The following is a 26711-nucleotide window of genomic DNA, read 5'->3' as shown; positions in this document are numbered from 1 at the left end:
GGAAGCTTCTCCAATGATCCTGGGCTCTGACATCTCTCATATATCAATTAACAGTATTTCCTTAATAGTATATTTAAAAACTGCATTGTTACTCTGGAATTCATTAGAGTATTTAGATTCTAGCTTGTTACTCCTTTTTTTCTTGTTTTTAATATGTTCACTGAGTATAATTCACTTGCCACACCCTTCCCACATTTCAAGTATAATTCAGTAATTGTTGGAAAGGTTAGAACAGTGTGTGACGTTGATGTTACCAGTGGGTCTAGCAAGTACAGCTATTGAGGTTAAGCCTGTCTTAATGGAGTTGATGACATGTTAGGCATGCCACAGGTCACTTGGGGATTGTAAGAACCTTATTAAACTAATGTTGGCCTAGAGGACTGGATAGGAAGGTTTTGTTTTTGGTTTTGGTTGTTTTTTTTTTTTTTTTTTTTTTTTGTATTTTAGTGACCTGCATAGTCAGTATTTCAAGTGGCCCCATTGTTTTCAATTTTGTGTCACCCTTATCTTAAACCAACTTTAGTTAGTTGTCCTTGTGAGGTGCTTTTATTCTCCCCACGTAAAATTTATGAGATCTCTATTCAGTCTCTTATTCTCAGTATTTGCCTTACTCCTACAGTCTCCTTCATCCCTTATGGGCAGTTAATGCCCAAACTTTCTGTCTTCATGTCTGTAATATTTCTTCTGTGTATCTGCATAAATTCCTGCACTTGTTTTCTAGACCAAACTGCCTCCTACCTTACATCTGGAATACCATAGCGGCTGGCCCCCATTTGTCTTTGTAAATCCATTCTCACTACAGTCTGTTCTAGGATGTGCTGCCATGTTAGCTTTTGCACATTTTCAACTTCATAATGAGTTTTTAGGCAGTATAGAATCCACATAAATTCTATAACAGAAGAAGAGTATTGCAAACTCTTGATCCTGGCTTATACCATTTTTTAAGATACGGCCCTAATTTACTCATTTCTATCAGTTAGGATTGGTTTGCCTACCAACAAGAGAAAACCCAATTAACAATGTTTTAAAGAAATAGTGGGTTTATTTATCTCAGGTATAGAGAATCTCATGTTGGGCAGTCCAGAACTTGTACAGTAGCCCTGAAGTATCATGGACTCGGGTGCCTTCCATTTTTCTTTAGCATTATTACTGTGTAGGCTTCATGTTCATCATGTTTCAAGATGATGTCTACAGTGCCTCCACCAACATATCTGTGTAGACATGTAGTAAGAAAAAGGAAAGAAAGTGACATCAATAGGCCATTGGGGACACCTAGGTGGCTTAGTCAGTTAAGTAGCTGCCTTCAGCATAGGTCATGATCCCAGGGTCCTGGGATCAAGCCCCACATTGGACTCCTTGCTCAGTGGGGAGTCTGCTTCTCCCTCTCCCCCCTCCCCTCCCACTCATGTGCTCGCTCTCTCATGCTCTCTCTCAAATAAATAGATTAAAATCTTTAGGGAAAAAAATGGGCCATTGGTAAGAAATCGGTTGTTTGCCAGTGTAGTTGCAAAAGAGGCTAGGAAATGGAATTTGTAGGCAAGCAAGGGGTAAGGGAATAGGAAATGAAGATTGGGTCAACTAATCCATACAATTTGCCATACCATACAGTTGTTGTTATTTTAACACTGCACTCTCCAGTTTCTAAGTTTGATTAACTTTATAACATGTGTTATTTTAGATTTATTGTAATTACATATGCTGGCAAAGCAGCAAATAATTGCATCAAATAATTCCTAGGAAAAGTACAATGAGCAGTTGGAGTTTACTTCTGAAAACTTGATAAACACTGCAGCTGATTTGTTTGCAGCTGGGACAGGGACAACAAGCACCACCCTACGATATGGTCTCCTGATGCTGCTGAAGCACCCAAAAGTCACAGGTATGGCCAGCATGGAGGGCAGGGTGTACTTCTGGACATATAACTGATGTTTATAATGATGTTGGAACACCTTCAAAGTGTTCATATAACCTGAATTGGCATGTAAATGTATATGCATTTGTTTCTTTTTTCATCAGTCTCATTTGTGTTTTATCAGCTAAAGTCCAGGAAGAGATTGACTGTGTAATTGGCAGACACCAGACCCCTTGCATGCAAGACAGGAGCCGCATGCCCTACACGAATGCAGTATTGCATGAGATCCAGAGATACATTGACCTTGTCCCAAACAACCTGCTTCATGCAGTGACCTGTGACATTAAATTCAGAAACTATTTCATCCCCAAGGTAAGATGTGTTTCTCCTACACCTAATTTCAGTGCTCTTTAAGTTCTCATATTCACAGTATGGTTTCAATCCTCTACCAATATGGATGAGAGAATGCAAAAATCATACATGTGGTAGCTTGATGAATTTTGTGCTGTTTCCAGTTTGAGGCTATACATTTTTATGATAGGTTTTGATATCGGGCTGTGTAAGTCTTCCAAATTTGTTCTATTTCTTTAATATTGTTTTGGCTTCTCTTAGCTATTTACATTTCCAAATAAATTTTAGTATCAATTTGTCAGTTATCCAAAGCACTTGGCAATGGTTTTTATCAGGGTGATAGTAAATTAATTTGAAAACAATTGACATGTTGGAATGTTGAATCTTTCACGGATATGGTATATTCTCCCAATTTATTTGGGCTTTCTTTAATTTTTTCAATATTGTTTTCAGTGCAGTGGCTTGTACATCTTTTAGGTTTTTCCTAGATAAATGATATTTTTATGTTATTATAAATTGTATAATTTTTTTAAATGCCTTTTCTACTTTTTTGGTATATGGAAATATAATTGATTTTTTTATTTTGATGACTTTATATCTAACAACCTTTACAAATTCACTTACCATTATTAATAATTTATGGATTTATAATTTCCACGTACACAGTTCTGTGATCTGGTTTAATTTTTGTTTTAATAATTAATATTTAAACTTTACATTTCATATACTTACAATTAGCTTTAATTTAAATCTAAGTAACCATGGATCACTCAAGGCCACTGTATTGGATAGGACTGATCTAAGGTTTTTTTTCTGTAATACTTAAATCCTTATCTTAAAACCATCCTTAGTTCTGCAATACTAAAAATTTAAAAAATAAAAATAAATATAAGTTTGTTGCCATTTCATTCGATGACCAAAACCTTACTTGAACTGAAATAAATCTATTTTTATTCCTTATTGAGTCCTCTTTGTGTGACTATTCATGTTTTAATAAAGAAATATCAGTGTGGAGGCAACCTGCTGGCTCAGTCAATAGAGCGCCAATTCTTGATCTTGCGTTTGTAAATTTAAGCCCCACGTTGGGTGTAGAGATTACTTAAAATCTAAAAAAAAAAAAAAAAGTAGTATCAATGTATTTGATTATATGATACCACATTATTGGGAGTATTTCAAAATTTATGGTATATACATCATAATATTTTTCTAACAAGTCAAACAATTCTGAATTTGAAAACACATTAGGCCCCAGGGGTTTCAGATGAAGGATTGTGTACTTAATCTTTCAAGAAGACAAATGTTCATATTTTATGGGCTGAAGTAGAAAAATAAGGAGAGGCTAAAATAGTCCTCCTACATATAACTTTGAAATGGTTGAGAAAACACCTTTGAGGAGAGATAGTCTAGGATGGCGGAGGAGTAGGAGACCTTAGTTTCGTCTGGTCCCAGGAATTCAGCTAGATAGCTATAAAATCATTCTGAACACCTGCGAACTCAACCAGAGACCCAAAAGAATAGGTGCAACTCTACAAATAGAAAAGCGACCACTTTCTGCAAGAATGACAAGACAGAAAACCTCACGTCAAAGAAGAGAACAAGAGGCAGTACTGACTGCCAGGGACCTAATCATAATGGACATAAGTAAGATGTCAGAACTAGAGTTCAGAATGGCAATTTAAAGATACTAGCAGGGCTTGAAAAAAGCATAGAAGACAGTAGAGAATCCCTTTCTAGAGAAAGAAAAGAACTAAAATCTATTCAAGTTGAAATCAAATAGGCTATTAATGAGATGCAATAAAAAAAAATGGAGGCTCTAACTGCTAGGATAAATGGAGCAGAAGAGAGAATTGGTGATATAGAAGACCAAATGATGGCGAATAAAGAAGCTGAGAAAAAGAGAGAGAAACAACTACTGGATCACGAGGGAAGAATTCAAGCACGAGGGGAGAATTCAAGCGATAAGTGATACCATAAAGTGAAACAATATTAGAATAATTGGGATCCCAGAAGAAGAGGAAAGGGGGAGAGAGAAAGAGAGAGAGGGGGGCAGAAGATATATTGGAGCAAATTATAGTGGAGAACTTCCCTAATCTGGGGAAGGAAACAGGCATTCAAGTCCAGGAGGCACAGAGAACCCCCCTCAAAATCAATAGAAATAGGTCAATATCCTGACATATGATAGTGAAACTTGCAAATCTCAGAGACAAAGGGTAAATCCTGAAAGCAGCTTGGGACAAGAGGTCTACAAGGGTAGAAACATTAGACTGGCAGCAGACCTCTCCACAGAGACCTGGCAGGCCAGAAAGGACTAGCATGATATATTCGGGGTGCTAAATTAGAAAAATATGCAGCCAAGAATATTTTATCCAGTTAGGATGTCATTCAAAATAGAAGGAGTGATAAAAAAAACCTTCCAGGACAAACAGAAACTAAAAGAATTTGTGAGCACTAAACCAGGCCTGCAAGAAATATTAAATGTTAAAAGGGATCCTTTACACAAAGATAGAGCCCAAAAGTAACATAGGCCAGCAAGGAACAGAGACAATATACAGAAACAATAAGTTATACCAAATAAAATTCATATTTTTAAGGGTAAAGTCTAGTGAGTTTTGATCAATATATGATGTCATGTAACTAGCACTACAACTAAGATATAAAACATTTCTATCATCTCAAAAATTTCCCTCATTCTCCTTTTACAGTCAATCCACCTCCCCCAGTTTCAACCCTTGGTAACCAGTGATGTACTTTTGGTTCTATGGTTTTGCCTTTTAAAGAATGCAACATAATGGAATGTGACATAAAAGTAGTATAATTTGTAATCAGTGTAAGCCTTTGTAATCAATATAATGTCTTTTTTTATGTGGCGGAATGTGTTTGAGATTTCTTTGTTATCACATGTACCATTAGTTTGTTGCTTGTTTTGATGAGTAGCTTTCATCATATCGAGTGCCACAAATTGTTTATCCATTCACTGATTGATGGATATTTGGGTTGTTTCCAGTTTTGGGCCATTTGAATAAAGGTGCTGTGAACATTTGCATACAGATTTTAGTGTGGACATAAATTTTGTTTTCTTTTGGGTCAGTGCTTAGGAGGGGGACTTTGCTTAACTGTTTATAAAAAACCGTCAAATTGTTTTCTAAATGTGGCTGTGACATTTTACTTTCCCACTAGCAACGTATGAGAGTTCCAGTTGCTTTAGGCCCCCTCCACCACTTTCCCTGGTTGGTCTTTTTAAATTTTATTTTATTTTTATTTTTATTTTTTTAAGATTTTATTTATTTATTTGAGAGACAGAGAATGAGAGAGAGAGCACGCATGAGAAGGGGTAGGGTCAGAGGGAGAAGCAGACTCCCCGCCAAGCAGGGAGCCCAATGCGGGACTCCATCCTGAGACTCCAGGATCATGACCCGAGCGGAAGTCAGTCGCTTAACCAACTGAGCCACCCAGGCACCCCTTTTTAAATTTTAGATACTAGAAGGGGTTGTGTGGTGATACCACATTTTGTTTTACTTCTCTTTTCTGGATGGATAATGATGTTTTACTTCTTTTCATGTGCTGATTGACCACTCATATATATTCTTTGGTAGAGTGCTGAAATTATTATTCCTATTTTTTATTGGGTCATTTGCCTTATTTAATTATTGCAATCCTTTATATATTTTGCATGCAAGTCTTGTATCACATGTAGGTGTTGCTAACATTCACTCTCAATCTGTTGGGGTGTTTTTTTTTTTTCTTCTTCTTCTTTCCTTTCTTTAGCTTTCAAAGAGCAGAAGTTTTGAATTTTGATGGAGTCCAATTTATCAATTTTTTTATATTTTGACTTGTGCTTTTGTGTCCTATCTGAAAAATTTGTTGCCAACACAAGTTCCCAAATATTTGCCCTTATGTTTTCTTCTACAAGTCTTATACTCTTAGCTTTTCTATTTAGATCTGTGATCCATTTAAAGTTCATTTTTACTTATAGTGTGAAGTAGGAATTGTACTTTTTTTTTTGTTATGGATATCCACTTGTCCCAGCATCATTTATTGAAAATATACTAGCTTTTTCTTAAAGTAACATTTTCACATACTACTTGTCTTAAAATATATAAGGCAATTTTGAAAACAAAATTATAGACCTTAAATATGATAAACTTAGAGGATGGAATTTCCTTCCAATTTTTAATTTAAAAAGGTAAAAAATCTAAATAGCCTTTAAACACACACACACACACACAATGACTATGTAATGTTTTATGTATATATAAATAATATATATGAAAATGTGTATACATCTATATATTAAGTGCATATCTACCTATGTCCATCAATCTACCTCACTCCTAAATACTTCAGTATCTGTCTTCTAAGAATGAGGGCTTCCTGCACAGCAATAACAGCATTCACACTCAAGGAATTATCATGTATACAATAATTTTATCTAACATATAGCCTGTAATTACATTTTTTCATGTATCCTAAGATACTCTTTAATAGCTTTTTTTGAGGGGGCATCTAGTAGCTAATCAAGGAATATGTATATAATTTGATTATCTGTCCCTTTAGGCCCTTTTTATAAAGAACATTTACGTTTCCTTTATTTGTTTCATTTCAATACACTGACAGTTTTGAAGAGTCCAGGACAGTTGTCATGTGGAATATTTCTCAGTCTGGTTTGGTGTGGTTTTTGTTTTCGTTTTTGAGATTAGATTTCAATTCTGTGTTTTGGGGAAAAAAATTACATAGGTGATGTTGTGTATGTCCCACTACATCACATTTTGGCTGGAGATGTGTAATATCAATTTATACCATTATTGGTGATGCTAAGGTACTGACTTGTGAAGGAGGTATCTGCCATAATTTTCTGTTGTTGGGGTTCTATTTTTCATAGGTAATTAATAAAAAAGTCTGTGGCATGGTACTTTAAGACCTTGTAAATATCCTGTTTCCCAAATCATTGATCCAACAGTTTTAGCATTAATTAATGATCTTTACTTGATAAAAATGATAAGTTTTTAAATTTTATTATTGGGGCATGTTTGTGTGTGTGTGTATCTATGTATAGCTAGGATTCATCTATAACAAAGAGTTCCCCCACATTTTTATTTTTATTTTTTTAAAGATTTTATTTATTCATTTATTTTAGAGAGACAGAGTGTGAGTGGGAAGAATGGGGAGAGGGGAGAGGAGAGAGAGAGAATCTCAAGCAGACTCCCTGCTGAGAGTGGAGCCCAATGCCGGGCTCAATCTCACCACCCTGAGATCATGACCTGAGCCTAAATCAAGAGTCAGATGCTTAACTGACTGAGCTACCTGGTGCCTGCCCCCGCACTAAAAGAAATTATTTGAGAGAGAGTGAGAGAGAGTGTGCAAGTGGGGGGAGGATCAAAGGGAGAGGGACAAGCAGACTCCGTGCTGAGTATGTACCCAACATGGTGCTCAATCCCACGACCCTGAGATCATGACCCAAGCTGAAACCAAAGTTGGATGTCCAACCAACCAAGCAACCCAGGTGCCACCCCTTTTGTAAATTAAGAGAAACAAATTGCATCCCAAAGATAAATACTCATTACTTGTTAGTGTATTTGTCATATTGTCGAAGAAGTCATTTTTTTCTCTTGAGCAAGTTTTCTTTTTTTTTTATTTAAGATTTTGTTTATTTATTTGAGAGAGAGAGAGAGAGAGAGCATGAGAAGGGAGAGGGTCAGAGGGAGAAGCATACTCCCTGCTGAGCTGGGAGCCTGATGCGGGACTCGATCCTGGAACTCTGGGATCGTGACCCGAGCCAAAGGCAGTCAGTTAACCAACTGAGCCACCCAGGTGCCCCAAATTTTCCTTTTTTACTGTGGTAAAATATACAGAACATAAAAGTTACCATTTAGGTATTTTAAGTGCACAATTCAATGAAGCTTAGTACAGTCACTGTGTTGTGCAGCCATAGATACTGTCTAGTTCCAGAACATTTTCATCAGTCCAAAAGTAGATCCCTTACCCATCAAGCAGTCATTCCCCACTCCTCCCTCCCTCTCTCCCTCCCTCCCTCCATCCAGCCCCTGACAACCACTAATCTGTTTCTGTCTGCATAGATTTACCAGTCATTTTTTTAAGTAACCTCTATGCCCAGTATGGGGTGTGAACGCACAACCTCAGGATCAAAAGCCTCATGCTCTACTGACTGAGCCAGCCAGGTGCTCCACCAGAGTCATTTCAAACCAGATCAAACCCCTGTTTTTAAAAGCCCTAGGAACAGATTCCAAATACTCCTGACTTTTCAAGAGCCAACAGAGGCTTCCATTTTATTTATTTATTTATTTATTAATAAGATTTTTATTTATTTATTTATTTGAGAGAGAGAGCACGAGCAGGAGGAAGAGCAAAGGGAGAGGCAGAGGGAGGGAGAGGATCCCAAGCAGACTCTGTGGAGCCAGAAATGGGGCTCCATCTTACCACCCTGAGATCACAACCTGAGCCAAAACCAAGAGTGGGACACTCAACTGACTGAGCTACCCAGGCACCCCTAGACGCTTCCATTTTAAACCATAATCCACGTGAGATGTATGAAAACTGGAGCGATGAAATAGAGCAGGGAGTGAGACAGATACAAGTGTCTGAACACTGTGATCAGTGGAGGGGATTCAGACCCTATTGGAAGCCATATTAGCATCCTGACTAGCACTGGCCTTAATCTCATCCCTGTTTATTACTTGGTCTGTCTGGCCGGAAATGCCACTGTCCTTCTTTGGAAGGGATTCCTCACATAAATATCAAAAGATTGAACTAAGTGATTTGCCACATTTCTTCCAGCTCTACAACTTCTATAATTTATAACCCAGTTTATCTTCATCTGTTCATTCCAGGGCACAACCATATTAACATCACTGACTTCTGTGCTCCATGATGACCAAGAATTCCCCAACCCAGAGATATTTGACCCTGCCCACTTCCTGGATGATAGCGGCAACTTTAAGAAGAGTGACCATTTCGTGGCTTTCTCAGCAGGTAATAAAAATTAAATTCCTTAGGTGCTGAAGGGGACAAAATATTTTGGGGGGGATCAGTTGAAACTTACACGTTGCCTGCCCTGGGGTGGGTAGAATTGTTCTTTGTCCATGACCAAAAGCATCACTCCTAATGCCCATGCACTTTCCCCCACTCAGCATACATCGTCATTATTGGAACTTTGGCTGGGTGACCCAGTTTTTCCAAAGTGAGAAAGTTAGAGAATAGGTTCATTGAATTCTGCCTCTAGATATATCACTAAGCTACCAAGAGCTTCTCTTAGCAGCAGCTGAAACTCATTTAGACTTTACTCACTGGCCATGAGAAAGGTATATAACTCCTCAACTTTGAGTTAAGTATCTTTTTTAAAAATTATTTATTTGAGAGAGAAAGAGAGAGAGAGGCACAAGCAAGGGGAGTGGCAGAGGGAGAAGGAGAAGCAGGCTCCCTGCTGAGCAGGGTGGGGGTGGGGGATGGGAGTGGGGGCTGTGGGGCAGGCAAAGGGACAAGCAGATTCCCACCAAGCAGGGAGCCTGATGCGGGGCTTGATCCCAGGACTCTGATGGGATCATGATGGGAGCTGAAGGCAGCCACTTAACTGACTGAGCCACCCAAGGCCCCCTGAGTTAAATGTCTTCTATGTGGGTCGCCTGGGTGGCTCAGTCGGTTAGGTGTCTGACTTTGGCTCAGGTCATGATCTAAGGGTCCTGGGATTAAGCCTTGCATCAAGCTCCCCACTCAGTGGGAACCTGCTTGTCCCTCTGCCCTCTCCTGCCTCCCGCTAGTACTCTCTCTCAAATAAATAAATACAATCTTAAAAAAAAAAATTATCTTCTATATGATATCCCTCACTCCCCAGAGTGAGCTCTGGGGTGACAGGCACCCACAAGCACAGCATGGACACCAAAGGGGTAACACTCTAGTTACGGAAGCAGATTAGTAAACAGATCATTAGACTAGTGTTGTGGGAGAGGAAAGCCCAGGCTGCTCAGGAGACCAGAAGAGGAAGCTGCGTGCTTCCTGCTCACTCATACTCCACAGTGAGGCAGAGTTTATACTGGAATAAGCACATTCTACCAGCAGAAAGGGAATTTGAGCTGCCTCACAGGGGACAGGGAGCGGGGGAAAGAAGAGGGGGACGGGCTACTTTTACAAAGTGGACCATAGGAGCAGGACATTTCTATAGATTGAGGAGGTCAGAACCTGCCAACTAACCACAGCATCAAGGAAACCTTGGGAAAGTGGCAGAATGCCCTGCAGTGGTTCCAAGGCACCTGATTGTCCTCCACTCAAGATCATGTATCTTGGATATTGCGTCTCCACATCTATAGTGTGTGCTGAGTCTCTGGCGATGGAGTCCCCTTCATTTATCTGATGGCTTTTGATGCCTGCTTTGGGTCTTGCACTGTACATACCAAGATGTCAAGGACTGAGCCTTCCCTACAAGAAATGCACATTTTAGCATGGTAGAAAAAGAAATAAACAGAAAACTATGATTCAAGGTGAGGATCTATGCTTTAATTGAAGAGTGAATAAGATGCTGAGGAAACCCAGAGAAGGCAAGACTCTACTGCCGGAGGGGATCATAGGGATTATGGAGAGGAAATGACATGAGACTTAGGTCCTGAAAGAAGTATAAGAGAAGTGCACCTTAACCAAAGGAAACAGCATGAGATAAAGCTGGAAATGTCATGGTGTGTTGGAGATTGATGAAGATTGGGTATGGCTAGAACCGAGAGTAGAGGGTATGGAGGATGGAAGGAGGGATAGGGAACGTCAGACTGGGTACAGAATGTGGAGGGTCAGTTCCACCCATTTGACCTCACCTCATAGGACAGATCAGGGACACACTGAATATTTTAAAGTGAGAGAGTGACACATATAGACATGTGCTTTTGAAATCACATGAAGGAAAAAAAATCTTTGACACAGATATATGAATTCCCTTCTCTTAGTCCTTCTCCCTCCAAAGCACTTGGACAAGTGGGTGTGTTTCTACAAAGATGTATGGAAACTGGAAATGTGAAGAGAGCAGTTGTAATGTGGAAATACATAATGAATGCTTGATGTAGGCCTGATACTCAATAGATATTTGCTGAATGAAGGGTTCCTGTCAAGACACTAGGTGAATAGCAAGCATTTCCATCCTTCTATCCATCTGCCCCTCTAACCTTCCTTCCAGCTCTCCATCAGTTCAGTCATTCATCAGATACTTCTTTTGGCATACTTCTTGTTGCAGTTCGAAACGTAGTGTTCAAGGAACAGATCCCTTGTGTTTGTTATTTTCAGGAAAACGAGTATGCGTGGGAGAAGGACTGGCCCGAATGGAGCTGTTTTTATTCCTGACCACCATTTTACAGAAATTTACCCTGAAATCTCTGGTTGACCCAAAGGACATTGATACCACCCCTATTGCCAGTGGGTTTGGCCATGTCCCACCCCCCTACCAGGTGTGCTTCATTCCCATGTGAGGAAGGGCAGACCATCTGCCTGCCCCTGTGCTGATGTCTGTGACTCCTCCTCCTATGGGGCATCATTCACCTCCTTCTCACTGCTGGGGATGCACTGTCTGACCTCATCTCCTACTTCCCCAGTCCCTCCATACCCAGTGAACATCCAACCTCCATTAAAGGAAAGTTTCCAGGGGCGCCTGGGTGGCTCAGTCGGTTTAATGTCTGCCTTTGGTTCAGGTCATGATCCTGGAGTCCTGTGACCGAGCCTCACTTCGGGCTCCCTGCTCAGCGGGGAGTCTGCTTCTCCCTCTCCTCCTCTCCGGCTTGTGCTCGCTCTCTCGTTCGCTCACTCTCTCAAATAAATAAAATCTTTTTTAAAAAAAAAGAGCAAAGTTTCCAGAATTTCATTGTACACATGCTGTGCTGCTGTTTATACTCTATAACACTTGTATTTGCCACTACATATACTTATCTAATATTGAGCTATTACCATGTTATCACCGTGGAACAAAACCAAATGATTCGTATACGCTAACACACAGTCATTTGTCCTCTGCATGTTGTAAATGGAAAGCCTTATTATTTGCTGAGCCAGTTTTTAGACTTTCCTTCTTTTTTGCATAATACAGGTAAGATATGGAAGAAAATAGAGTCCAAAGAGGCCACACCATGCTGTCCTCGTAATGATAAGCACAGGAGGGGCAATGGGGGAGAGGGCAGGAAAGCTCTCTGGGCTCAGTGTCACCTACATTTACTTGAGGTTTGGATTTAAAAGTGAGAAAAGTTGTGTCCAGGAGCCGGGTAATAGAATTTCAGCAATGGGGGTAAGGAATAATTGTGTTAGAATTCATTTCTCTGCTTTGGTGTCACTTTGAACACCAAAGATTTGACATGTTGGTATGAGTTTGTTTCAAACTTAGTCAGGTATTAACGTATGCTTTCATATTGCTAATCAAATCTTCTAAGGGTCATTCTTTGCTCTCTGACCTAGAACAAAATCCCTGGGGGCCATCACTAGATAGTCTTTTTTCTACTTTCCAGCACATTGTTTTATACCTAACACAAGTGTGATGGCTGTGTGATGCTATGATCCTAAATTCTTTATCTAAAACATAGACAACTAGACATCTTATACCAGTCAAATAATTTCCATCATTTTTTTTCTTATGTGTTTAAGTGTATAAAATGAGCATCACCTACTACCTTCTGCCAGCTCATCTCCTAGACAAAACTTTTTATACTTTGGCATGCATTTTTAAGATAACATATGAGGATAGATATACATAAACATAATATATATCCAAAGTATATATTCACACATAATATATATTATATCATGAAATTAAAAATGATTCTTTACTATTGGCCTCATAATAACACATAATATGCTACAACTTGCTGTTTTTCTACTATACAATATGCCATGGAAAATTCTAAATAATAAAAACATGGGCAAATGAATGGACAGATTACAGAAAAGGAAATGAAATGGTTCCTGAACACATGAAAAGATCTTAGAAATAAAAGGTACAAATTAGAACTGTATTATATTCCTTTAAACCTTGATTGGTATATGAAAAGATTTTAACGGAAGTATTAGCAAATGTGTGTGCCACACATTTGTGTGTGTGTTCTAAAGTTACCTTCTCCGTGAAGCCTACCCTGAGATTCTTTTTTTTAAATTAATTAATTTATTTATTTGAGGGGGGGCCAGGGAGGGGCAGAGGGAGAGAGGAACTTTAGCAAACTGAACTCAGCAAGAGCCTGGCATGGGGCTCGATCCCATGACCCTGAGATCACCACCTGAGCCAAAGACCACGAGTTGGATGGTCAACCAACTGCACCACCCAGGCGCCCCTACCCTGAGATTCTTACTGAAACTTGTAAACTCTTCTCCATCATCACTTTCCCCATCCTTCACCTTCTGAATCTCCTTACAATGTGTTTGCCACTTTGCATGTTTCATGTTAATTAACCTTGCTGATAAACCTAGGGGGTAGATAGTATTTGTATGAGTTTCCTAATGCTGCTATCACAAATGACCACCAAGTCAGTGGCTCAAAACAACACAGATTTACTACTTACTTATAATTCGGAGTTCAAAAGTCCAATATCTGTGTTCGTGGGCTAAAATAAAGGTGCTGGCAAGGCTGCTTTCTTCTGAGGCTCTAGGAAAGGATACATTTCCCTGCCTTTACAGCTTTGAGATGCTGCCAGCATTCCTTGGCTCATGACTCTTTCCTCCCAACAGTCCCATCTTCTTGCTTATTTTCTTGTACTTATTCTAATCTTCCTGCCTCCCTCTCCTAAGGACTATGTGATTACATTTCGTCTACCTGGCTAATTTAGGATAACCTCCTCATTTTAAAACCCTGAAGAGGGGCACCTAGGTGGCTCAGTCAGTTAAGCATCTGACTTCAACTCAGGCCATGATCTGGGGATCCTGGGATGGAGCCCCACATTGGAGTCCCTGCTCAGTGGAGAGTCTGCTTCTTCCTCTCCCTCTACCCCTCCACCCACTCTCCCACCCCAGCTCATGCTCTCTCTCTCTCTCTGGCACGTGTGTGCTCTCTCTTTCAAATAAATAAATAAAATCCTGAACTTAATCATATTTGCACAACTCCTCTGACCGTTTAAGGTATATAATCGGTTAAGTGTCTGCCTTCGGCTCAGGTCATGATCCCAGAGTCCTGGGATTGAGCCCCGCGTTGGGCTCCTTGCTCAGCAAAAAAAATCATTTTCTTTTGCTATTAACTCTCTTCCCCTACCCTCCTTCTAAAAAAACCTTCCATTTTGTGTATCTCCTTAGAGAGTCATCTATTTGCTAGATGGGATGCTGCCTGATTCATAAATCATTTAATAAAGCTAATTAGATCTTCAAATTTATTCAGTTGAATTTTGTTTTGTTTTGTTTTTTAAAGATTTTATTTATTTATTTGACAGAGAGAGACACAGCGAGAGAGGGAACACAAGCAGGGGGAGTGGGAGAGGGAGAAGCAGTCTTCCCGCTGAGCAGGGAGCCCGATGCGGGGCTCGATCCCAGGACCCTGGGATCATGACCTGAGCCGAAGGCAGACGCTTAACGACTGAGCCACGCAGGCGCCGCTGAATTTTGTTTTTTAACAAGGCTTATTAAACTGATCTTTTTTGAAGGGTTTCTTTAAAAAGAAACAGAAGCAAATCACACCCAGACTTCCCAGTAATTATTTTCCCTAAGATTATTATATATAGGATACCCACATCTTATTTCTCAGCTCTATGAATATGGTCGCATTTGATGGTTAAGTTATGAGACTAATCTCATAGTAACTAGGTAGACTTCCAACACTAGAAGTCTTTCTTTTTTTTTTTAAAGATTTTATTTATTTATTTGAGAGAGAGAATGAGAGAGAGAGAGCATGAGAGGGGGAGGGTCAGAGGGAGAAGCAGACTCCCTGCCGAGCAGGGAGCCCGATGCGGGACTCGATCCCGGGACTCCAGGATCATGACCTGAGCCGAAGGCAGTCGCTTAACCAACTGAGCCACCCAGGCGCCCTAGGAGTCTTTCTTCAATCGTTTATAAAGATAATTTTATTAAAGATAATTTAAAAGACCTCTCGTATGGTGTTTGCAAAGAGCCAATTTCATCATTCAGGAATGTCTACTTCTATGATGTTCTAAATGAGGTAAAGCTAATTTAATGGTGCTAGAAACCAGAGCAGTGGGGTGCCTGGGTGGCTCAGTCGTTAAGCGTCTGCCTTCGGCTCAGGTCATGGTCCCAGGGTCCTGGGATCGAGCCCCTCATCGGGCTCCCTGCTCAGAGGAGAGCCTGCTTCTCCCTCTCCCACTCCCCCTGCTTGTGTTCCCTCTCTCTCTGTGTCTCTCTCTGTCAAATAAATAAATAAAATCTTTATTTTTTAATTTTATTTAAAATCTTAAAAAAAAAAAAAAATAGAAACCAGAGCAGTGGTTGCTTCTGAAGAGGGGGGATTGCTATGAAGAGATGTGAAGGAATTTTCCAGGGGGATGAGATTGTTCTATACCTTGATAGGATGTGGTTACTCAGGTGTTGGTGTTTGTCAAAACTGACTAAGCTGTAAACTCAGCTCTTACTGGAAGGCCCCAATGCCCCCAGATGAGCAAGATGTTTAAGGCCATTTCAAAAAGGGAAGGTGTTTCAAGTCCCGGAAAGTAAGCCTTTTCTTATATCTGTTCTGACCTAGTCTGACCCTGTGCTTATAGTTGTCCTTTTAAGACAGGAAACTGAAGGGACCTCATGAAAAAGCCATTTTTTTCCCCTTTGCAGCTTTTCCTGCTCGTATTCTTGCTAGGACCTGCACCCCCACCTTACACATATGCTTATGTTTGTCCTCCTTGTAAAGATCAAGGAGTTAGTGATTTCTTTGGAGTCGTCCAGCACAATAGGTAACATCTAAGGCGTGATGAGGTGGGGTTGTTCTCTAAAACCACTGACTCCACAAACACCATGACGCCAAGACCCCTGGCTTCAGGGACTGAGTGACTTAATGAAGGACACCTGGACCTTGTCCTTGTTCTGACCAGTTTCTGGATGCCTGAGAGGACACGTGAACCACACCACAATCACCAATAAAAACCCCAGACCCCCAACAAGGATGAGACTCCTTCCTTTCCTTTCTGAGTCTCCCAGACAGTCAGTGTGTCTATATCTGCTCTCTCTACATCTTCAGTAAACCCCCAGTGGGCATTTTTTAATTTATTTTATTTATTTGACAGCGAGCACAAGCAGGGGGAGTAGCAGGCAGAGGAAGAAGCAGGCTCCCTGCAGAACAGAGAGCTTGTTGTTTTTTAACAGCATATTGTGGGCTATCCTACTTAAGAAAACTTTTGTTCAAGGCCAGCTTGCGAAAATGATAGTAGAATGATAAATACTTGTATAGTGTTACTATGTGCCAGGCACTGTTCCAAGCACTTTGCCCACACTAATCTCTCAATATAAATTATTACAAGGCCATCTGTGAAGGATAACTCCATGTCAGAATTCAAGTTACCAATCCAATATGGTTTTTTTCCCTTTAAAAATCAGAGCATATCAAATAACAGCATAATGATTCTCTAATAGCTTCTTTTACTTTTATGTATTTTAGGGAGTGATGTAATATAGATTCGTGCTGTCTTTTGCCACATTTCTATAGTTTTCAGTTACTTCCTGATTTTTTCACTTTGTCTTCTGTGAATCTGCTCTTAGCTCTTATTTCTTTTAAAGAAATGGCCTTGGGGGCCTCTGGGTGGCTCAGTCTGTTAAGCATCTGCCTTTGGCTCAGGTCATGATCCAGGGGTCCTGGGATGGAGCCCCGCATCAGGCTCCCTGCTCAACAGGGAGCCTGCTTCTCCCTCTCCTGTTCCCCCTACCCCCTGCTCGTGCTCAATTTCTCTGGTGTTCTCTCTCTCTCTCAAATAAATAAAATCTTTAAAAAAAAAAAAAGAAAGAAAGAAATTGCCTTGGAGCCGTATCCCTGGTAAACCTCTCTGTTTAGGCCTCCAGCTAAGTTGGTTCTCTGCACCCACTGTCCCCTCCCATGACCTGTGTGATTACTGTGCCATCTCACTGGCCTGGGCTGAGTTTGGACCAGAGCCACTGAGTGGCTCCAATGGTCAGCTTGGCTTCTGAAGTGTCTCTCAGACCTTTCATTTTTCACTTGACAACAAAGGGAGATAATTTCTTGTGACTTCAGTCTTTCTCTCCAAAGAATATAAAAATTCTGCTCCAAACTTAGAATTTATAATATTTCACTTGAGAAGGAATTTTATTTAGGAGTTAGCTGACGCAAAAGATTTCCTATTATTGATAGTAGTAGTTCAGTAAGTACAGTTTATTGATGAGTTTTAACCATCTCATTTCATAAACTTTGCCTCAAGTAAGTGACAGGAAATCAATGGGAGCCCTCTCAACCTGCAAGCTGGAGGATAATCTCAAAAGGCAGTACTGAAATTTATACTGAAAACAATTATATATGTCAATCTACTAAAAGACCACAAAAGGTGGCATGATTTCTCCATTAAAACTGATCTTTGGGGGACACCTGTCTGGCTCAGTCAGTAGGGCATGTGACTCTTGATATCAGGGTTGTGAGTTCAAGCCCCACACCGGGTGTACCTAAAAAAAATTTTTTTTAGGGGCGCCTGGGTGGCTTAGTCATTAAGCGTCTGCCTTCGGCTCAGGTCGTGATCCCGGGGTCCTGGGATTGAGTCCCGCATTGGGTTCCCTGCTCTGCAGAGAGCCTGCTTCTCCTTATCCCTCTGCCACTCCCCCTGTTCGTGCTCTCTCTCTTCCTGACAAATAAATAAATAAAATCTCTAAAAACAAAACAAAACAGCTGAACTTTGGAGTTCTAAATATGATTTCAAGGAGTCTTTCCACTTTACAGGGCAAAATTTCAATTTATTTTGCCTGTTGATCATTGAAATTAAGTTGATATTACTCAATAATTTATCTTTGCAATGTCTTACAGTTTCCTGTATAAATGGCTTTCACATCATTTCTTAAACTATTTCCAAATCTTTTATTATTTTTGATGCTATTGGTGGATGGAATTGTTTTTGAACTTTCATTTTCTAATAGTTTGTTACTAGTATATAGAACATTTGATTTTGTTCTTGAGTTTTATACATTGGCCTTACATCTTGCTAAATTTATTAGTTCTAGGAGCTTTTTTGTGGATTCCTTGGTGTTTTCTGCCTACAAGAACATTTCATCTATGAATAATGACAATTGTACCTCTTTCCCCCAACTGAAATGCTTTCTATTTTTCCCTTGTCTTAATAAACTGATTAGGATCTCCAGTACAATGTTAAATAAAAATGGTAAGCCTGGTTATCTTTCCTCTATTCCTGATCTTTGGCAGAAAACTTGAGGCTTTCCTCATTTTATATGTTATTAGCCGTAGGTTTTACATGGGTGCCCTTTACCAGGTTGAGAAAGTTTCCTTCTGAAGGAGAGGAAGGTAAAGTCTTAGCTAAGACTTTTTAATCATGTGTTAACAAAAATTCAACTGACTAATTTAAAATTCAAATTGGCTTTATCGAATGATTCATGATCAGCCAGCATCCCATCTAGTAAATAGAAAGGAGCTCTGTGGAGCAGAAGAAAAGGAACGGTTTTGTTTGTTTGTTTGTTTTTCAATTTTTTTTTAAAATTTTATTATGTTACGTTAGTCACCATACAATACATCATTAGTTTTTGATGTGGTGATCCACGATCCATTGTTTTCGTATCTTAGGACCCCTCCCAAGATCAAGGAAAACAGGCCAACACCCCGGCACATAATAGTAAAACTTGCAAATCTTAGAACCAAGGAAACCATCTTAAGGGCAGTTAGGGGGAAGAGATTCCTTAGGTACAGAGGGAGGAACATCAGAATAACGTCAGACCTATCCACAGAGACCTGGCAAGCCAGAAAGGCCTGGCAAGACATATTCAGGGTACTAAATGAGAAGAACATGCAGCCAAGAATGCTTTATCCGGCAAGGCTTTCATTTAGAATGGATGGAGAGATGCAGAGCTTCCACGACCGGCAGAAACTGAAAGAATATGTGACCACTAAGCCGGCCCTACAAGAAATATTAAGGGGGGTTCTATAAAAGGAGAAAGACCCCAAGAGTGATATACAACAGAAATTTAGGGGACAATCTATAAAAACAATGTCTTCACAGGCAACATGATGACAATTAATTCATATCTTTCAATAATCACTCTCAATGTGAACGGCCTAAATGCTCCCATAAAACGGCACAGGGTTGCAGATTGGATAAAAAGACAGGACCCATCCAGGGGCACCTGAGTGGCTCAGTCGTTGGGTGTCTGCCTTTGGCTCAGGTCATGATCCCAGGGTCCTAGGATCGAGCCTCGCATTGGGCTCCCTGCTCGGGGGGAAGCCTGCTTCTCCCTCTCCCTCTCCCCCTGCTTGTGTTCCCTCTCTCGCTGTGTCTCTCCCTGCTAAATAAATAAATAAAATCTTAAAAAAAAAAAAAAAAAAGACAGGACCCATCCATATGCTGTCTACAAGAGACTCATTTTGAACCTAAAGATACATCCAGACTGAAAGTGAAGGGATGGAGATCCATCTTCCATGCCAGCAGGCCTCAAAAGAAATCTGGGGTAGCAATTCTTATATCAGACAAATTAGATTTTAAACTAAAGTCTGTAGTTAGAGACATGGAAGGACACTATATCATTCTTAAAGGGTCTATCCAACAAGAAGATCTAACAATTGTAAGTATCTATGCCCCCAACATGGGAGCAGCCATCTACATAAGCCAACTGTTAACCAAAATAAAGAGTCATATTGATAACAATACATTAATTGTGGGAGACCTCAATACTCCACTCTCAGCAATGGACAGATCATCTAAGCAGAAAAATCAACAAAGAAACAAGAGCTTTGAATGACACACTGGACCAGATGGACCTCATAGATATATACAGAACATTCCACTCTAAAACAACAGAATACTCACTCTTCTTGAGTGCACATGGAACTTTCTCCAGAATAGACCACATACTGGGTCACAAATCAGGTCTCAACTGATACCAAAAGATTTAGATTATTCCCTGCATATTCTCAGACCACAATGCTTTAAAACTGGAACTCAATCACAAGAAAAAATTTGGCAGAAATTCAAACACTTGGAAGCTAAAGACCACTCTGCTCAAGAATATTTGGGTCAACCAGGAAATCAAAGAAGAACTTAAACAATTCATGGAAACCAATGAGAATGAAAACACATTGGTCCAAAATCTATGGGATACTGCAAAGGCAGTCCTAAGGGGGAAATACATAGCCATCCAAGCCTCACTCAAAAAAATAGAAAAATCCCAAAGTCACCAACTAACTTTACACCTTAAAGAACTAGAGAAAAAGCAACAAACAATGCCTAAGCCACGCATTAGAAGAGAAATAATTAAGATTAGAGCAGAGATCAATGAATTAGAAACCAGAAACACAGTAGATCAGATCAACAAAACTAGAAGCTGGTTCTTTGAAAGAGTAAGATCGATAAACCACTGGCCAGACTTATCCAAAAGAAAAGAGAAAGGACCCAAATTAATAAAATTATGAATGAAAGGGGAGAAATCATGACTAACACCAAGGAAATAGAAACAATTATTAGAAATTATTATCAACAACTATATGCCAATAAACTGAGCAATCTGGAAAAGGAAAGGTTTTTAAAGGCAGAGAGGGAGCTGGAAAAAATACATTGTTTCAGGCAAGGTAGCCCTCCTAAGGGGAACAGAAACTGTCTATCAGTAAATTTCCTAGTCCTGACCAGTGAATTCTATGTTGACTGGTTAAAGGTTACATTATTGGGTGGGATGAAACTGCAGTTAGGCTAGGCATTAGGTCTTGAGTGGGACCTTAACATAAGTCACTCCTTTTGGGGCCTCTGGTTTTCATTTTAACACAGGAAAGGGTATGGAGCTTTGTTAAATGCTTTTTTTCTGTATCCTCTGCATCCACTGAAAAAAAATCACATACTTTTCTCCTCTATTGATATTTTGAATTATGTTGATTGATTTTCAGATGTTAAACTAACCGTGCACACTGAAGATAAACTCCACTTCGTCATGTCTATGATCCCTTTAATATTGAATTCCATTTGATGAAGCTTTGTTAAGGGTTTTTGCATCTTTATTCATGAAAGTTACTGGTCTGTAGTTCTTTTGCCTTGTGATGTCTTTAGTTTTGGAATCAGGGTATTTCCTGACCTCAAAGAATGAGTTCAGAAGTTGTGTCTTCACTTCTTTTCTGAATGATTTTATGAGTATTGATATGTTCTTTTCTCTTTTCCTTTAATTGTTGGTAGAGTTAACCAATGAAGCCATACGACCCTGGAGTTTCCTTTGTTGGAAAATTTTTATTTACTAATACAACCTTTAAAATTTATATAGGGCTGGTCAGGCTTTCTATTTCTTGTTGGGTGAGATATAGGATTTTGTGTCTTTTAAAGAATTTGCCTATCTCACCTGGTTGTCAAAAGCGTTGTTTGTAATAATCTCTTATTCTTTTTTTTTTTTTAAGATTTTTATTTATTTATTTGAGAGAGAGAGAGAGTGAGAGAGAGAGCCCAAGAGGGGGTAGGGTCAGAGGGAGAAGCAGACTCCCTGCTGAGCAGGGAGCCCGATGTGGGACTCGATCCCGGGACTCCGGGATCATGACCTGAGCCGAAAGCAGTCGCTCAACCAACTGAGCCACCCAGGCACCCAATAATCTCTTATTCTTTAATGTTCTGAAGCCACTGTAGTGATTCCCCTTCTTTTATTCCTGATATTGGTTATGTTTTCCTTTTTTTTTTTCTAGCTAGAGGTTTATAAATTTTATTAATCTTTAAAAAAAGAATCAGCTTCTGCTTTCATTAGTTTTTATCTTTTGCTTTTCTCTTTTTTCTTTCATTCATTTCTGCTTTTATATTTGATTTCCACCTTCCTGATGGCTTTGAATTTAATGTTCTCTTTTATATTAAGGTGGAAGATGATATTGATTTGAGATTTTTCTTCTATTTTAGGGATTCTAAGGCTTTAAGTTTTCCTCTAAGTGTCCTGTGTTAGCTGAATCCCCATAAATTCTGGTAGGATGTATTTTCATCATTATTGAATTAAAAATATTTTTCTTGTGATTTATTCTTTTGCCCAGTGATGACTTAAATGTGTGCGGTTTAATTTTCATGTATTTGGGGGTTTTTTTGTTGTATTTTAAAAATTACTAAAGTTTACTTAGTATGGTTTTCTTTCAACTTGGATTCATTGGCTTATTTTTTAAACTAGTAATTTAGGCCACTTTAATTTAAAGCACAGTTAAATTTTTTTGCTCTGAGTTACAGACTAAAAAAAAGCTGCCATTTAAAGTGTTGAAAGTTCAATTTTTCTTTTCTAGAAATTTTCTTTTTCTTAATTTATGTAAATGTTTATTAATCCTTAGAGTCAATTTTAAAAAGTTCTGTTGAATTTAGGAAAGTCTATAATCTGATTCATTAGTTATCTAACTTGGAGATAGGTAAAAGTAAACTAATTTGTTAAGAAAATATTTCATACTCAGAACATGGAAAAATTTTTATCAAACTCTTGAGCATGCTAAGGAATTCATTGGGAGTTCATAGCCAGATTTCTATTTCTTTATTTGCTCTTTGTTTTCTGCCATAATTGTGTGGGTCAGACCATGGCTTGAGCTAAAGGTTTAACTTTTAAAGTCCTTGCTGGACAGGGCACTCTCCTTTATGTTTTGACCTAGCTCATTTGTACATTTCTGTGTGGCTATTTTATTTCTTTTGACATGAAAGAGAAAAAATTACATTTACACAGAACACCAGATTTCTCATGTATTTACTAACAAGAGGGCATGAAGCTCCTGACAATCTAGAAGCATTAATTCCCAGTGCAACATACATTTAGATAATTATACAATTTTGAATAACCTGAGAAAACCTTTCTGAAAGGTCCTTTATCTTTGCTCTAAAGCCATATAAAATCAGTACAAAGGTTTCTTTTTTTTAAATTTTTAAAAATTTAAGATTTATTTATTTATTTTGAGAGAGAGCGAGAACGCACATGCAGGGGGAGGAGCAAAGGGGGAAGGAAAGGACGGGGGAAAGAATCCCCAGCAGACTCTACACTGAGCAGGGAGCCCAACATGGGGCTTGATCTCACAACCCCGAGCTCACTACTTGAGCCGAAACCAAGAGTCGGATGCTTAACCAAGCTACCCAGGTGCCCCAATTTTAAAAAATTTGATATAAGGAATTTTTTCTAGCTTTATTAAGATGTGACTGACATATAACATTGTATAAATATAAGGTATACGACATAATGATTTGATATATGTATATATAACAAATAGATTACCACAATAAGGTTAACACAAGTATCACCTTCATAGTTGTAATTTTTTTGTGTATGGTGAGAACTTTTAAAATCTATTCTCTTAGCAACTTTGAAAAAGATGAGTTTTGTTAGTCACCATGCTGTACATTATATCCCCAGAACTTATTCATCTTATAATTGGAAGTTTGTACCCTCTGACCATATTAACCTCATTCACCCCACCACCCATCCCTGACAACCACCAATTTGTTCTCTGTTATCAGGTCGGTTTTTTAGATTCCATATATAAATGAGATCATACAGTATTTGTCTTTCTCTGACTTATTTTATTTAGCATAGTGTGTTGAAGGTTCAGCCATGTTGTTGCAAATGGCAGGATTTTCTTTTTTTATGGCTGAATAATATTCCATTGTATATACAGTTGACCCTTGACCAAGATAGGTTTGAAATGTGCACGTCCATTTTTATGCAGATTTTTTTGGATAAATACAGTATGTTAAATGTATTTTCTCTTCCTTATGATTTTCTTAATATTTTCTTTTCTCTAGATTATTCTAAGAATACAGTACCTAATACATATAACATACAAAATATGTGCTAATAAACCCTTTATGTTACTAGAAGACTTCTTGTGAACAGTAGGCTTTAGTAGTTTAAGTTTTGGGGGGAGTCAAAAGTTACACACAGAAGAGGCTTTAGTGTTTTCTATGTATAATATCATGTCATCTGCAAATAGTGACAGTTTTACTTTTCCCTTACCAATTTGGATGCCTTTTCCCCCCCTTTTTCTTAACTGATTGCTGTGGCTAGGACTTCCAGTACTATGATGTTGAATAAAAGTGGTGAGAGTGGGCATGCTTGTCTCTTTTCTGATCTTAGAAGAAAAGCTCTAAATTTTTCACCATTGAGGATGATGTTAGCTGTGGGTTTGCCATATATGGCTTTTGTTATGTTGAGGTATGTTCCCTCTAAGCCCACTTTGTTGAGAGCTTTTATCATGAATGGATGTTGAATTTGTCAAATGCTTCTTCTGAATTTATTGAGATGATCATGTAATTTTTTTTAGGGTTTTGTCAGAGAGAGAGCACAAGAAGGGGGAGCTGCAGGCAGAGAAAGAAGCAGGATCCCCACTGAGTAAGGAGCCCAGTGTGGGACTCAATCCGAGGACCCAGGATCATGACCTGAGCTGAAGGCAGATGCTTAACCGACTGAGCCACCCAGGCATCCTGATCATGTAATTTTTGTATCATTTTGTTAATGTGGCTTATCACATTGATTGATTTCCGGATATTGAGCCATCCTTGCCTCCCCGGAATAAATCCCACTTGATTGTGGTGATGATCTTTTTAAGGTATTGTTGAATGTAGTTTGCTGGTATTTTGTTGAGGATTCTTACATCTACGTTCATCAGGGGTATTGGCCTGTAGTTCTTGTGTTTTTTGTAGTGTCTTTGGGTTTGCAAACAGGGTAATGTTGGCCTCATAGACTGAATTTGGAATTTTGGAATTTGGAATTTTTTGGAATAGCTTTTTTTTTTTTAAGATTTTATTTATGTGTGTGTGTATTTTTTAAGTAAACTTTACACCCAATGTGGGCCTTGAATTTATAACCCCAAGATCAAGAGTTGCATGTTTTATTGACTAAGCCAGCCAGGTGCCCTATTTTTTGAAATAGCTTGAGACTAGGTATTAACTCTTCTTTAAATGTTTGGTAGAATTCACCCAGTGAAGCCATTTGGTCCTGGACTTGGGTTTTTTGATTACTGATTCAATTTCCTAGAAATCAGCATGTTCAGCTTCAGGGTTAGTCTTGATCCTTGGGTGATCTTCATCAAGACCTTCAGGCTTCAAGTCAAGTTGAGGTGTTTACTTGGTCCTTCCTACTTGGCCAGCTCTGAACTCCTCACTTTTCTTCTTCTAGCCCAGAGAATTTGCAAAAATTCTTTTCAGATTCTAAGGCTCCTAAATGATATTTTATAGTTAGCCTTTCAGCCTCTCAGCACCTGATTTCAAATCAGCAATCACCTCAAGGGTAAAATCACACAAATATCAGGCTTCCCAATATGGATTTCCCAAGCCCTCTGTTATTTTGTCCCAACAAATCCTCACAGCTTTCATCGCCTTCCCATGGTGACAAATATATATATACACGTGTGTGTACGTGTGTTTGTGTGTGTGATAAATCAGAGAGACAGACATAGGTATAGATGTTATTTCTGGAAAGTTCTGGTCATTGCAATGAAATGTTTACAGATGACATGATTTCCTACTTGAAAATCTATGAATTTTTAGTTAGAAATTACTAAATCTACCAAAGAATTCAATCCTCAGTATACACAAGGGTTTGGTCAAATAGTCTTTTTTCTTACACTCATGATAGAAAAGTAAACAGATACATAATTTTTTGTGTTATGCTTCAGTATCTATGAAAAATAAAAGTGCACATATATGTGCAGCCACTTCACATCTATTCCTAAGAATAATGAAAGATATATGCATATAGTAGGATTTTTATATTAACAAAAGTTCAAAAATAATCTAGATATCCTTGAATAGGGAGACATGCGACAGGATATATTTATACTACTTGTAAAAATATCTATAATGTTATTATATAAATGTCACTACCAAATCATAGGTATATTATACAGAAATATATATGTATATATACATACATAAAACATATTTCTGTACATGTATATTCGAATATAACCATATATACATATTATCTTTCCCTCTTCTTTGCCTTCTTTGTCTGTGTGTGTGTATGTGTGTGTCTCCAATTGTGTGTTTAACCAGTAGGGGAAAACAGGAAGAGCATCCTTGGAGAGACCAACAAATTCATATTTTATCTCATGTTATTGCCTCTGGCTGAAATGACCATCCCGTTTTCTCCCTGCATGTACATATTTGTACATGCATACCTACACAAACGTGTACCCCACCCATTTATTAATAACCGCAGGGAAAAAAACAAAAATACGCATGCCAAACTATCAAGAGATAGGGGTAAGAAATGAGTGAATATCATATATTTAAAAAAAAAAATTTCACTCATGGGATAATTTTTAATTTTTTTTTTTTTAAGATTTTATTTATTTATTTGACAGAGAGAGACACAGCGAGAGAGGAAACACAAGCAGGGGGAGTGGGAGAGGGAGAAGCAGGCTTCCCGCCGAGCAGGAGCCCGATGTGGGACTCGATCCCAGGACCCCGGGATCATGACCTGCGCC

At 38.8% G+C, this 26711-nt stretch overlaps 1 protein-coding gene across 3 annotated transcripts in view; it reads left to right on the top strand.

The window, feature by feature from the left end:
• The window catches only part of LOC118547943 (cytochrome P450 2C41), a 41032-nt gene extending 16203 nt beyond the window's left edge, over window positions 1-24829 (top strand). For 2 of the 3 annotated variants that reach the window (XM_036111713.2, XM_078077336.1), the window contains 4 exons: window positions 1738-1879; window positions 2037-2224; window positions 9049-9190; window positions 11480-12028. In XM_036111713.2, the coding sequence (XP_035967606.1) occupies window positions 1738-1879; window positions 2037-2224; window positions 9049-9190; window positions 11480-11661 (654 nt within the window). In that variant the 3' untranslated portion in view covers window positions 11662-12028. Of the gene's footprint in view, window positions 1-1737; window positions 1880-2036; window positions 2225-9048; window positions 9191-11479; window positions 12029-24545 lie in introns of those variants that run through there. The other variant, XM_078077335.1, reaches the window with a different exon arrangement.
• Window positions 24830-26711: the final 1882 nt, after the last annotated feature.

This window comes from Halichoerus grypus, chromosome 7, assembly GCF_964656455.1.
Source record: "Halichoerus grypus chromosome 7, mHalGry1.hap1.1, whole genome shotgun sequence".
Lineage (NCBI taxonomy): Eukaryota > Metazoa > Chordata > Mammalia > Carnivora > Phocidae > Halichoerus > Halichoerus grypus.
This window is presented reverse-complemented; position numbering and strand designations above follow the sequence as displayed.